Source organism: Chironomus tepperi, unplaced genomic scaffold (genome assembly GCF_022539635.2).
Source record: "Chironomus tepperi strain 1889 unplaced genomic scaffold, CSIRO-AGI_Ctep_v1 contig_85, whole genome shotgun sequence".
NCBI lineage: Eukaryota > Metazoa > Arthropoda > Insecta > Diptera > Chironomidae > Chironomus > Chironomus tepperi.
Window position 1 is genome coordinate 1,781,397 of NW_027226207.1, and position 14,656 is coordinate 1,796,052.

At 29.0% G+C, this 14,656-nt stretch overlaps 1 protein-coding gene across 4 annotated transcripts in view; it reads left to right on the top strand.

The window, feature by feature from the left end:
* LOC139086033 (GATA-binding factor C-like) overlaps positions 1 to 13,877 on the top strand; it is an 87,526-nt gene extending 73,649 nt beyond the window's left edge. For 3 of the 4 annotated variants that reach the window (XM_070634306.1, XM_070634307.1, XM_070634308.1), the window contains exons 6-9: positions 1,842 to 1,985; positions 9,114 to 9,291; positions 9,358 to 9,563; positions 9,631 to 13,877. In XM_070634306.1, coding sequence (XP_070490407.1) covers positions 1,842 to 1,985; positions 9,114 to 9,291; positions 9,358 to 9,563; positions 9,631 to 9,657 — 555 coding nt within the window. In that variant the 3' untranslated portion in view covers positions 9,658 to 13,877. The remainder of the gene's footprint in view (positions 1 to 1,841; positions 1,986 to 9,113; positions 9,292 to 9,357; positions 9,564 to 9,630) is intronic. The other variant, XM_070634309.1, reaches the window with a different exon arrangement.
* The last annotated feature ends 779 nt before the right edge of the window (positions 13,878 to 14,656 follow it).

A 14,656-nucleotide genomic window follows, 5' to 3' on the forward strand; every position in this document is an offset into this window, starting at 1 on the left:
CTAGAGCTGTCCATCATGCCTAACAAATGTTCAGTGAGCTTTAAATACATTTGCTTATTTTGAATCGAGTTAGAAGAAATAATTTGAATGTTTAAGTGCATATTGAGGAGTTTTGAAGCGTTGACCCAATTTTTTATGGGATTTGTGAATCTTTAATGCTGAATGGACACTTTTTGTGCTTTATTCTTGCTCTAGATTTGGATTTGTTTACTTTTTGAGCTTTGCTATTGATTTAAGGTTATGCTTTAAATTTATGGATCTTAATTGGGTATTTAGAGGCTCATCTCTTGATATGTATCAGTTCTAGAATTTGGAATATGATTGAACTGCAAGCATTAAGTTTGTAATACAGTTCCAATCAAAAGTTCCCTATCTAAACACAAAAATCAAACAATTTGGCATAAAATCCAATAATCCTGCATCATTAACTAAGTGCTAAAACATATCTCCAACGTCAAGCACTCTACATCGCCAAAATATCTCAATAAGTCCACATCCAGTCGAACAAATAAGCCAAATTTTATACAAAATCTTAAAACAATCCAAAAATCATTCAGGAAGCTACACAGATTCCATTATTCAAATGCAGTCAAACAAATTAATTTGAAATAAAAAAGAGATAACTTTCAAAGACGTGGATGAATAAGAAGTGGAACAAGACAGAATGTAAAAGATGATTCTACCAAATTCTGTAAATTATTTAGAAATAACAATATTCAAATTCCAATTCTTGTCTTCTGAATTTTCATGACACAACAACAGCAGCTACAAAGAAATTTTTTTCTTTCTCGCGCTATAGATTGCCATATATACAAGACCTATCCATCTCTGTCATATCAAATGACATTCAAAAAATTGTATGTATACTTCTCATTCGTTATAATATAAAATTAATTGATTGAGTTAAAGGTATGAATAAGTTGAAAAGCATTGCAAGATATTCTTAATAAATAAATTTATATGCGTAGGGGTTGTTCGGAAGTGATGTCCATCGGGGAATTAGAAACAATTCTATACTACCAAGCAGTGTGGTCCTTCTATTTAGACGTAACTTACGTACAATCCCCAAATATTGAGTCAACGAAAAATAAGTTACATTAAAATATTAAGAAATAGTGATTTGAGACAAGACAGTTGCTCTTTAGTCATCATTTTTTCCATTCTTCTTCTTCCATTCCACTTCTTTCATTCCTTTTTATTTACGATACTCCCAAGTTGGAGCAACAACATGTTCAACTTTTCATGTCTTGTCTCAAAAAAAAAAAAAAATAAAAGCAGTAACAAGACGAAAAGAAGAAATACAGAAAAATATAATTTTTTGACCAATTATATGAAACAGTAGATGAATGCTTCTCTCTTTCTCACTTCCATCCAACTTCTTTATGTTAATTTGAGCATCAATATAGAGTGGGTGGAATAAATTGATCTATCATCGTAATCATCAATGTTGTTACTATTCTACGGTCACGAAATAACATGATATGTAAAGATAGATAGATGGAAATGTATATCAGATTAGCATCTATATAGAGTAGCTCAAATTAATAATGAATAATTTATTATAATTCTTGTCGTCTTTCTCGTGTGTGCGAGTTTCTTGTATTTTGGATTGTCGTTGGAACTGCTCAACGAAATTATTATGATTGAGTCTTCAAAACTTGTTTAGCATTTTTTTGAGGATCAGATGCTTGACATCAATTACGAATTGATCCAATAAGTTCCAAGAATCACCAATTTCCACGTCAATCTCAACCTCATTTCTGCGTACGCAAAAATCTCCATTTTTAAAAATTTTGATTAATTTTCACCTATTAATAATACCAATAATTCATTCTTTACAGAAACTACAGTCACTACAAAGTGCAGCACGTCGTGCTGGTACATCCTGTGCAAATTGTAAAACGACAACAACAACACTTTGGCGAAGGAATCAAGGTGGTGAACCTGTTTGCAATGCCTGTGGACTTTATTACAAATTACATAATGTGAGTATTGTGTTGGCTATATATTCTTTTATTAACTTACGGATTGTAAGAAGAGTCGATTTTATAAATTATATGCAAGATCTACTTTTTGCAATGAGCTCGCATGTTGTGTACGGAACGAGAATTGTGCATATGAAAAGTTCTAAAACTTTTTCTTCAGCTCTACAATTAAACAACAAAAGTTTTCCGCTGCTATTTTTAATTGCCTGTATCATAAAAGGTGAAAAGAAGCACTAATTCTACCTTATTCTCACATTTATGCAATCTCTTATCCATCTGGATCGTTTTTCCACGCAATTTAACCTCCCCAACTTCTTGTTTTTTTGTTTTAACAAACGGAATAATCAATGAATGTTAAGTAGCAATGAACATACAATCATGTACATGAAGGGGATGATATTCTGTACTCACAAAAAAAATTGAAGCTGATTATAGCTGATGATAAAACATTTATAAGGGGTTGAATCATACAAAATCAATGCATTTAAGGCGATTAGATTAAATGAGATTTCCCAAACGGGAAATTAAGAACGATTGAACACGTTTCTATGATTTTTCATCTTCATTCAATGTTCCTGTGATGAGAGTAAGGCATCACGATCCCTCTTTAGTTTGTGGAAAATAAAAAAAATACTCCCTCTACAGCTATTTTGTGTTCGTTCTATGCGTGCGTGAGGGTGAATTGTTAAGATGATATTTGCCCATACTGAACAGTGTCGGTGCACATAAATTGACTTTAAGAATGTTTTCCTCCCTTTTTTTTTAGATTTTGTGGGTGACATTGGAAATTGGGAAAATAGTCATTGGGTTTTTGTCAGTTTGTCTGATGTAGAATTATTCAATATTTCTGAAATTTGTAAAATTCCTGAGTTTGATTCTCACTTATTTAATGATACCAAATTTTGGTAAATTTTCTTACAAATATCCAGGTTTTTTAAATTCCAAGTCATTTTTTTAATTGCGTTCAACTTTTAATTGTTCTTGTCATCCCTAACTTCCTCGACATTAAATGCATTTTTTTCAATTTTTCTCTACCCAGCCGAACAAAGTGCTTTAAACTTCAAAAAAAAAATTCCAGTTTTTCCTCTCGCTCAGCTCGAAACAACCGCAATTACCCAATTAAAATGACAGCATGAGATGGAAATGAAGGAGAAGAAGAAAAATCTTTATCTATTTTCCATATTTATTTTCCATTCCTCCTCCTACGTGTCTTTATGTGACAAAGACACAAGAGAGAAAAGAAAATGCGAAAAACAAAGTTTTTTTTCCTCTTTTTCCTTTCCACTTTTTCATGTCTTCTTGTCTTTCAAAGAAAAAATAATATGGAGATTGTTATCAACATTATTAAATTACACCCTTCTGTGTCGTTCATTCTTCTTGAAATTTTCTTTTTACTCTTCTTCTTCTTCCTTCTTTTGTTTTTCACATTCAAATAATAATGGAAATTTTTTAAATAATATTTTAATTTATAGCACTTTAAAAGAAACAAAATAATGTAAATGAAATGACAATTTTTTATGCAAAAGCATGAAAGTTGTCAGATCAATTTGAGACATGAACATGGGGTATTTTGGGTTTTGTGATTTTTTCATCTGAAGTCAATTACTAAACAAATTTGTTAAATTAGAGCAAAAAAATAAAATAAAATTCGTGAGTATTTAGTATTATCAGTTTTATTCAAATTATATCAGTGATTAATGGGATTCGAACCCAAACAAATTTTGCAAGCAAATGAATTTGCACAATTTCAATAATTTTCCGATCTAAAGTTTAACAAATTGTAAATTTAAAGGTTTATAATCATTCAAAATTACAAAATGTAACTTAATAGGCAAATACTAATCAACAGCAACTATAAAATTACAAATTAAAAGATGACAATTACAATATCAGATGATGCGATCTTAACTGAGATCTTCAATGTTAATTGACTAATAATATGACTATTTTAAACAAACAGAAACCAGAAGTAATGAAATATTCTGCAGCAAACAAACGTGTCAATTTGCTGACTTTTATAGATAATACAGACATCAGTTCTAGTGAACATGAAAGAACAACATAATCAAGCAGACGGTAGAAATATTAATTTAACTGAAAATCTACTCAATTAATTCTAGTAATTTACACACGAGCATATGAGTAAGACAGTAAAGAACTTTTTTATTTATTTTTGATCTTTCTTGCATTTGGGCAGTTAAAATAATTGCATGCATGGTCATATTTCGTTATTTTTTATTACAATATTGTACTCTACACATTCCCAAACGGCAGTAATTATTAATTTTTTAATTGAGCACTCTTTTATATTTTATAACATTTATTTCTTCTCGAGCCGCAATATGTAGCAATAAAGCAACAGCAGCTACAACTAAAATGTGCTCAAGTATTTAATTATGTCATTTCCTTTGCGCCCCCAAAAAAACTACAACTTTTATTTCCATTCATTTTCAAAATAAAACCGAGAGGAGAAGAAATATGTGAATTGGCAATGCTGGAATGTTCAGTCGCATGACTTAAAGTAGTGGAATTTTTTAAATACACACCATTTGCGAATGAAGTTATTAAAATATAAAAGAAATACCGTCGGCGGTTGTATTTGTGCTGTTGTTACAGTTTTTCAATTTTTTTGATCTGTTTATATTTTGAGAAGTTGAGCAAGACACTAGCTTCAATGATTTGTGATTCTTAATAACGTTTTTATCATTAATTAATTCAAAAATGTCTTTTCAGACATTGAAAGCTTTAAATAGTTAAGGGTTCAAATCCCAGAAATTTTAAAGGTTGCTAAGATATGCTTAAAAAAAAATATTGTAAATTTTTTTTCAATTTCCAATTCCAAAAAAAGTCCCTAAAACAACATTGCATAATATTTTTTTGCATAGCTGTATATGTCATGTCTCTAATTCCATAATGTACAATACGAATTGTTACAATTTTTTTATGAGGATTTACCGAAAAGCAATTTTCAATTATTGTTCAATGAGCTAGTGAAAATGATATTTTTCTGCCTGATTTCACTTTGTTGCAGGATTTGTCTCTTCTCTTCTGTTCCTTCTTTTTCTGTTCAAAATGAACCAGAACACAAAAAAAATCCCTAGCATGAATGAAAGGCAAACTCAATCCGATCGGAAGTTTGTTTTTGTTTGTTCTATCAATTGAACATATCAGATTTTGAGTGCCTTTATTTGTTACTGAAAAAAATCCTATATACTATTGTCATTTGAATGCTGTGTCTGTAGGGAAGATCGTTGAGCATAAAAATCCATTAAATCATTACTTTCGCAACTTTAATTCTCAACATGAGCCTTTCTATTGATGAATAACATATTTTTTTGCGACAATTTCTTTCATCCAGGTACCAATTGAGTATGTATACATTGTTACGTACTTATGGTATGCTTTATTGGAATTTAATTTACCACTTAAAAAGGGCATAACTGTAACAATGAAAGAACTTTTTTTTCCTGCCTTACCATTGTGAGTTAAAAGCCTCCCTTCATTTGAGACTATAACAATATGACGATATGATACGTTAAGTCCTTTCTTTTTGGCTCTCACTCACTTACTCACTTCACTTATTCGTTTGTATTGCATTAAATTCTTCAACTGAGAAAATTATATAGTAGAACTGTAATGTAATGATGAAGTTCCATTGTTCCAATGTTCGACATAAAAAAAATCTACATACATCTATAGCAATTTTACGACATAATGAAATTGATACTCTTGTTGCCTCTCTCTCGAGTAGATTTTTTTTAATTTTATTTCATGTATTGTTATGCGAAAATGTGCATTTTTTTCTATATATTTATTTCTCTCCGCTGTTGTACAATTAAATACATAAAAATCATTGTTTTCTGATATACAATAGTACAGCATATACTTTTTTTTTTCATCACATCAAAGTGGGCTTACCTTTCATTTTATTGGCCTTTTTTTACATTTCATTCTGACTTACAATTTTTATATTTTATTGATGTCGATGATGAATATAAGCACATATACAACGTGATTTCTTCCACTCTACAACAACAAAAAATATTGTGTGTGGCTACTTGTAGTCATAAATTGAAAGCACACAAAACGGAAATGCATTTTGCGTAAGCTTCATTTAATTGCATTGATCATGTTGATAAGATTTTTATTTTGCTGAGTTTATTAATAATGTTGCTGTAAAGTTGTGATGATCATCATCATATCATGTTCCATGTTACATGACATGTAGTTAAATAATTTGTACTGAATTTTATGAGATAAAAATTGAAATGAAATTGGATTTGGGGGATAATTAATTGAATGGATTGATAATCTCGAAAATTAGAATTGATTTTAGTGATTTTATCTGTCTTTTTATTGAAATTGGGTGTTTCTTTGGATAAATTTTTTCAAAATTTTCGACTTTGAATTAATATTTCTCATAATCTGGCAATTTTATAGCTCCTTTCTTTATATACACTCACGGGATTTGTGCAGATCTTTATTTGATTATTTTTTGCCATCATGCTGTATTTAATTAAATATTTCAATTTTTATGCCGGTTTCTCGGAATCAAAATATCAAATTCCGACTTTCAACATGAATTTTTTGCACTTTATTCTACTTGTCACTATAGTTGAGTTGATATTTCGAGTGTATTACACCTAAAACTATCGTTTGTTGCTCTTTAAACACTGCAAAAATCCTTAATTAAAGAGAAAAATTGAAATTTTAGTGATTCCGAGAAACTTTTTTCCTAATCCGTGAGAAAATTCATTTTTTGATTTTATGTTTTTGCAGGTATTATAGACTAACAATACAAAATAAAGACAGATTGAGATATTATAATTAATATTTTAACGAAATTAACAATTAGTTAGTTTATTTAATAAGTTAAAGTAATGTTTTTCTATGAAGCAAATTTTGTAGTTTTTGAGACACGAATTAGACGAATTTGACTTATCCAGAGAATCACCCAATTAGTTTTATCTTCAACGTATATTTTTAATTTGAATTTTTTCGCGTCTTTTTTGTCGTCAGTTGAAGCGAAAATTTTTCACGTGTGTTTGCAAAATATTCTAAATAATTAAAAATATTGAAATTTAACAATTTATAAGCTGTTTATTAAGCAATAGCTCATCGAGAAGCAAACTACAAGCATTTAACATTCAAAATCAGACATCAAAACTTTTAAATATGAACTAAAAATCATCAAGAATATTTCAAAGCTCACTGCAATTTAGCATTGCAAATCTCGACATTCATTTCCCTGTAATACTTTCTTAATTTTATTTAAAACATAAATTAATTAAAACTCATCACAGTCCCATGTTATGCTGCATATATTATGCATAATTCTACGTAAAATTTCAATTATCACTACTTTCTGATCTTGCGTATATTCACTTGAATAAGAGAAATTCGCTTCATCCATTAGAAAAAAAAAATATTTCTTTTCGCAACATTAACATCCTTTAATTACAATAATCTACATTGCAGTAATTAGTGGTTTCAATACATATCGCTTAAGTAGTGGAGAATCTTTTTATTGCATTTGCTATTTTAATGCTAATTACAAGAAAAATGGTTGCTAATGTAACAAAAGGGTGAAGAAAGAAATAGAATAGGAAATGTACAGCACAAATAAAAAACTGTTAAAGAATATTTCTTCAAGGATCATAAATCAAAAACAGTGGAAATTAAATAAATGCGCGAGAGAAAATAAAAGAAAATAATTCCACATTTTTCGCTTCAAATCACAAATATTTATGCATATGAAAAGTTTATTACAATAATGGACAGAGATATGCAGAGCGAACTTCCACAAATTCATATACAATAAACATTTTTCTTTCTTATTACATTTTGCGCAAAAAAAACTGAGTCAGTCAGTAATTAACGCATTCATTATACACTAAAAAAAATTGCATAGCATGTAAGTCAGTACGTTAGATACATTAGGGAAGTGAAATAGAAGTCAGACAATGTTGAATTACATACAATTTTTTATATACATACATTTCTTACAAAATGCGATAAGCGATCTATTTGAGTGAGACTTAAAGGGAAAAAAATAAGAGAAAAAAAATAAAGATTTCAGAACTTCGATAATAATAATGTACAGAAGTTGGAGCTCTAAATTTTTCTGGTGCTACATATATTTTTCATGTACGCGCATTTATGAAGAAATTAACTGAAATATTTCTATGTTATCAGATTGAAAACTATTTTCCTCTATTTAACAGGTGATTATTTTGTGGAATTTCATATTTTATCGCAATTAAATTGCAGAAATTTCAAATTAAATTCCTAACGACTTTTTAAAATTCAAAAAAATCTATAAAATTTCAAATTGTAAAAATTCGTTAAATTGTTTTCCTTCAATTACATAAATTCCATTCTATTTGTGTACATTCACATGTGCCTGAGTTCAGATCGTAAAACATATTCATTAATTCATTTATTATAATAATAAAATGCATCTAATTAAATCGTAGTGAGAGATGGAGATGAAAACAAATGGAAATTAATGATAAGTTAAGAAAATTGCAGACTGAATGTTGCGATAAGCAAACGAAGCAGGAAAAAGACATACAAAGTTTTCTTCTTTTTCCATCCCATTCCCTTTTACATTAAACAGAGAATGAATTAATCAAAATAGCAAGAATGCAAAAATGTGTTATGTTTATGCTTAAAAGATGCATAAATTTTCCTCGAATAGAAGTGATGATATGAAATTTTGTTGATCATTTAGCTACTACTTCTTCTTCCATCATCTGGCCCGCACGCGACTTAAGAGACATAAAACAATTTCCATAAATGCTAATTCTTCCTTCTCCGTCACATTAAGGATGGAGTTTTAACTGTCGTCAGTGACTAAATCGAGCGTGACGTAAATATTTGCGCATCACGTGCCACACACGCTGTTATCGCACTTTTACAATTTCCCTAGCTGATTTTTGTTTAAGAAAATTTGTTCTTATAAATGAGATGGGGAAGAATCTTCCTACCATAAATGCATGCAGAGCTCATTTGGCATGAAAAATGCATTAATTGTCTTACATTAATTGGTGCATTAAGCTCTTCCCTTTCGCATCTCAAAATGTGATAATGATTACTAATGTTCCTTACTAATTTGCATCTTTGCAGGTAAATCGACCATTAACAATGAAAAAAGAAGGAATTCAGACAAGAAATCGTAAGCTGTCATCAAAATCAAAAAAGAAGAAGGGTGTTGGTGGATGTCTACCGATTGGCAGTCATTTAGGTGATTTAATGAAACCGCTTGATTCAAAACCATTCCCAGGTGGATTCTCAACCTCAATGGGTAAGTACTGAGACATTGAGCCCACAAATGTCTTTAAAAGATTTAGTTTATATTTGTTCATATAAGATTGTTTATATCAATTCACAGGACAACATGGACACTTATCAGGTGGATTACATCCTGCACATACACATATGCATGGCGGCTGGTCAGGCTGGCCTGGTGCACTTGGTGCATCAAGTAGTTTACAAAGTGGATTTGCTACAGCCGGTTCATTAGGCGGCGGTGTAGTGCCTCATTCGCAATCGTATCATCTAGGGCTCAATTCAATGGTGAGTATTCCTTACTTTATATGATTAATAAATGTCTTTACCTAATAATTATTATTATCTTATCCAGGGTGCATGGCGATCAGAATACACATGATGGAATAGCTCACAATCAATAGCAGCTGCAGCTGCTGCAGCAGGTCATCACAGTTATGGCAACACATTGAATAATATAAATAGTAATAACGATATTCTAATGAATACTAATCATAATTTATTTGAATTAAATAACAATTTAATTGATAACTGTAGTGATACGTCGACTTCAAAATTACAAATTACACCAACAACAGCAACAAGTCATGAAGTACAAAATATTATTTCCATACAAAATAATTAAATTCTCCTTTAATTTTCTTTTACTTAAAATCCAAATTGCCCCCAAACAAACAAGAATGAAAATATTGTATAGCTTAATGGACCTTTTTCGCGCAACATTTTTGGTTAATGCATTACATAGAAAAAGTTTTGTATTCATTTTACACTTCAACAGTAAGGAAAGAATTTCTTGCTTTATTTGTTGCCTGAAGCGCGAGGGAAGTTGCAACTTTAGTTGTACATTGTATATGAAATGTAAAAAAGGACGAAAGAGCGGGATTGCTGGCCTTAGTTGAATAATTTTACCATTTCCATTAAAATGGGAAATTAATTTTAATATGATAATTTTTTTCTATTGAGCCGGCGGAGGCTATTTTGAATATTATACGCATGGTAATAAGGAGAGAATATTTTTTTTTTCGTAGCAATTTCCTGAAAATATTTTTCTTGTAAGTCTCTTAATGGTATATTTGTACTACTATATATTTATTAATGATGAAAGGAAAAATAATATAAACATGTATAAAAGTAGGACGTACATAAATTCACATTAATGCATGAAATAAATAAAAATGTTCATTCTTTTTTGCGAATGTACAAAAAAATGGCAATTGCAAATTAAATGAAGACATGCAACAAAACTATTTGCCCTCTACACATGCTGAATATTGCAAATCACTCAATTGGAACCTTTTAATTCGTTTTAATGTTTGTTGTATTTTGTTCTCACTTTGTTCGTCGTTAATTCAATGAAAAATCATTAAATGAGGAAATATTGCAAAAAACTTTTGAAGGTTATGAATTTTTAACGAATTTTTGCAATTTGAACTTTTGCTGAATTGAGATTGAAGTTGCTGTGTTCAGCTAAATTAGATTGAATTTCTTAAAAATGCTGAATTGAGTTATAAAATTCAACAAAGCAACCTGGATTGAAATTAACTTTGCTGAATTCAGCTGAATTAACAAAAATTGTGTTAAATTGAGCTGAATTCAGCTAAATAATGCTTTAATTTGTTGAAATAAGTTCAAAATAGCTTTTTTGGACTAATTCAACTTCCAACTAAGTCAAATAATTAGAAATTCAGCTATCAAAACCTAAATTGAGCTGAATACCTCAAATATCATCAACAAGTCCCTCCAAAAATCAGATTTCTCCGCCTTAATGATTTGATTTCAATTCAAAAAACAACAAAATGTTCCGCGTAAAACAATTGCTAATTAATTTGATTAAAGAATCATGCATAAAACATTTTCCACTATGATTTAATGTCCAAAAAGTGCTTAAAATTTTTTTTCATGCTTTAATGAAGAAAGTAGGAAAGGAAAAATTGAAAAATATTTCATAAAAAGAATTTAAAATTCAAATTTTTTCTCTTTTTACAAATTATATATTTTTGGGAAACAACGAAAAAAAGCCACCGTCACTAAACTATTTTTATTTGCCGAATTAAACTGCTCTAGCTGCCGCTAAATTCACACAGTTAACAAAAATGCCGCGCATGAAATAATAATTGAAGTCTCTTTTTTATACACAATATTAAAGTGGTCTCATGAGCACCAAGAGAAATAAAAGAATTTTAATTTAATTCAAATATAAACATCCTACTGTTTTCATATTTTGTCTATGCTTCCCCACCTGAAAATGAACATAAAAAAAATGTTTTTAATGCAATTAAAAAATTAATTAATTACCCACTTTCCTATTAACGCAACAAATTACTTTGATATTGAAGTTATGAATAAATTCAATTTTCAAGCATCCAGCAAATTTCATTTTGATGAATACAATGAAAAAAAAACAACATAAATTAGTGTCAGAAATTATTAAGCGTTTTGGATATGAATTTAAAAAATTTTCTCTCCTATCTACCAACCAAATAATGAGCAGCAATGTTAAATTTAATATTGTTTTTTAAAATTTCTTCAGTCATTGGAGAATGTGCCAGATACAAGCATACATGATATATATATGTAAATGTATTTTTAATTATTTTATATATTAATGATGTTAAATAAGGTGCAATTTTTATTTACTACTCGTGTCCCTCTCGCTTGAGTGATGGATTCTTTTTGGAAGGATTTAGTGACTTGATTTGGATTTTTGGGTCTTAAAATCAAAGCAATCATGATGTTAAGCATGAATATTCATTTATTTTGATGAGATTTTGTATACTAAATTTGAATATAGTCAAATAAATGAGTGTCTATGCTGATATCAAGAGATGCATGCTTACTTCATTTTCCATGCAGATCTATAGCATCTGAAGTTTGATTCAGTCGAATCATTGCTGATCTGCGGATTCCATCCAAGAACAGTATAACAATAAGCAGCAATGAAACTCCAAACTCTACGGCAATAACCAAATCCTATCCCAAAACATATGCAATAATTCCATTTTAAAAGAATTCCACCACTCAAATCGTTCCAGCAGTTGTCCATTCTGGGGTTTGGCATTACAAAAGAATCACGTTATCTATCTCCTTTGTGACTTTTTTCTATGAATACATAAAACAAAAAAAAGAAGTTTAAAACACATAAAATAGTTTGTAAATCATTCATAAGAAAATTGAAGTTTTGAGGAATTTTTGGAGAATTCTTTTTAGAGCTGTGAAGGAAATTTAGATTTTCAAGATTGTTGGAAGAGCCTAATTTGGATGGCACAAAGTAGTGTTTGGATTCTGTATAGATTTTATATGGTTACTCTGTGTCGATAAATAAATAACAGAACTCGAAGTTTACTCGAATTTTGTATGAAGTCAAGTCGACTTTTAAGTACAAAATCCAAGTCAACTTTGAGATCTGAAATATACATTGGCTTGCAAGGTTCAGATGCTTATGACATCTTGTAAAGCAGAAAAGATTGAAGTGAAATTTTTAATTTTCAAAAAATTTTTGTGGTTATGTTTTATGAAAAATCATTCAAGTCTATTTTGAAACTCGAAGATAAGACCGATCAATTCCGTATTGTACAAATTTTTTAAGGAGCCATTTCTCTACGAATTCAGATTCAAGTCTTTAATAAAACAGTAATAACCACTAGGTTTGGATTGGAACTTTAGAATGACTTAAGTCAAGCAACAAGTTTGTTCATTGAAAGTCTGCAATATTTTCATGAGCACAAAGCAGATTGATGTGAATGAGCTGGTTGAAAGTTTCAAAAATTCTTTATAATTTAACAAAATTTTTAATTTTAAGATTGAAAACAGCTCAAAAAAGTTTGAAGGAAATTCCTGAAATCACGAAAGTTTTCATTAAAATTGAAGAAAAAAAATATTTTAAAATGAAAAAAAAAAAAATCATAATTGATGCCATAAAATAGTAGACTGTATTTTACTAAATGTGTAGTTACATTTTTATGCAGTAGATTAATTGACTTTTAAGATGATGAAAAGCGATAAAAATTTGAGAAGAAAAAAACATGTGTAAGACATAAGTGAGACATAAATTGTATAAAATATTCTAAATAATTCAAGAACTTGCGATTTTTACACAAGTTTAACATTGTAAATAGACACAGACACACACAAGAAAATTTATAATTTTGTAAAGTTTTTCTCCACGCAAAACATGCAAAGAAAAATTATGAAAAAAATGATGTGAAAATTCTATGGAATATTTCACAATCGCGTATATAATAAGTAAATGAATATTGTAAGTTTTATGATGAAAAAAAAATAAATTTATTATAAAAATTATCTTCATGTGTTAAATATGCAATAGGTTAATTAATTAATTAAAAAAAATGATACATCTAGTTATAACACAAAAGTATTATTACAAAAATACGATAAATGATAAATAAATGTAAAATTGATGTGTTATGTAAAGAAACCTCTTTTATGACTTTACAATAACCCTCAAGCTACAATGCAATTAACAAAAAAAAATATTAAAGAGACAAATGGTTGATTTGAGATAAGAAAATATTGTTATTGATGATTGTAAAGTCATGAAGAAATTTTTTTGCAAAAAAAAAATGAAATTGTGAATAAAAAATATTATCAAGAAAAAAACATCAAGTTTCTTTTAATATTTGAGCATCTATTGACAACAATGTTGTTGTAATTTTTCATATTTCAGAGATTATTTCAAATTTTCAGGTTGTGTGATTGATAGATGCATCAGTTATGAGAAGTTTGAAGGATTTGAAATAGAAATTATTAACAAATTTAGAGTCATTATTGGAGTCAAGGCATGGAAACTTGAGTCTAGAGATCAAAGTCTAATGTGATCAAGGAATAGACACTCAAAATTGTTTCATCGGATACAAAGACAAACTTTCATCCGGAACAATAGAATCTTTCATCCAAACAAAATAGAATACGATTTTGATCCGATTTAAGAGGATTTTAAATCATTTGTCAACTTGCCTTCTTAGTTCAAATTCTTTATTTGTAGCCAACTTCACGATCGATGTTATTTCAAAATTTCAGGTTCAAATCTTTCATTTGTAGCCAAATTCAGGTATATTTTCCAGTTCATTATCTTATTTGTAGCCAACTTCAGTCATGTTTACAAATGAAATATTAAGGAAATTAAAATAATTAATCATCGAATTTAGGAATGATAACAAGATTTAAGGCTATGTGATGCGCCAATAACTAAACAAAACTGATCTAAAAATACTTATTTAGATTCTATACGATGTCAAAAAAAAAACGCATTTTTCAAAAATGCACAAAAAGAAGAAAATCAATATTCTTTAACTAAAATTAGAATGGGAATTGAACCTTTAATTAATTACATTATGCAACTATTTACAACGTTCTACCAAATA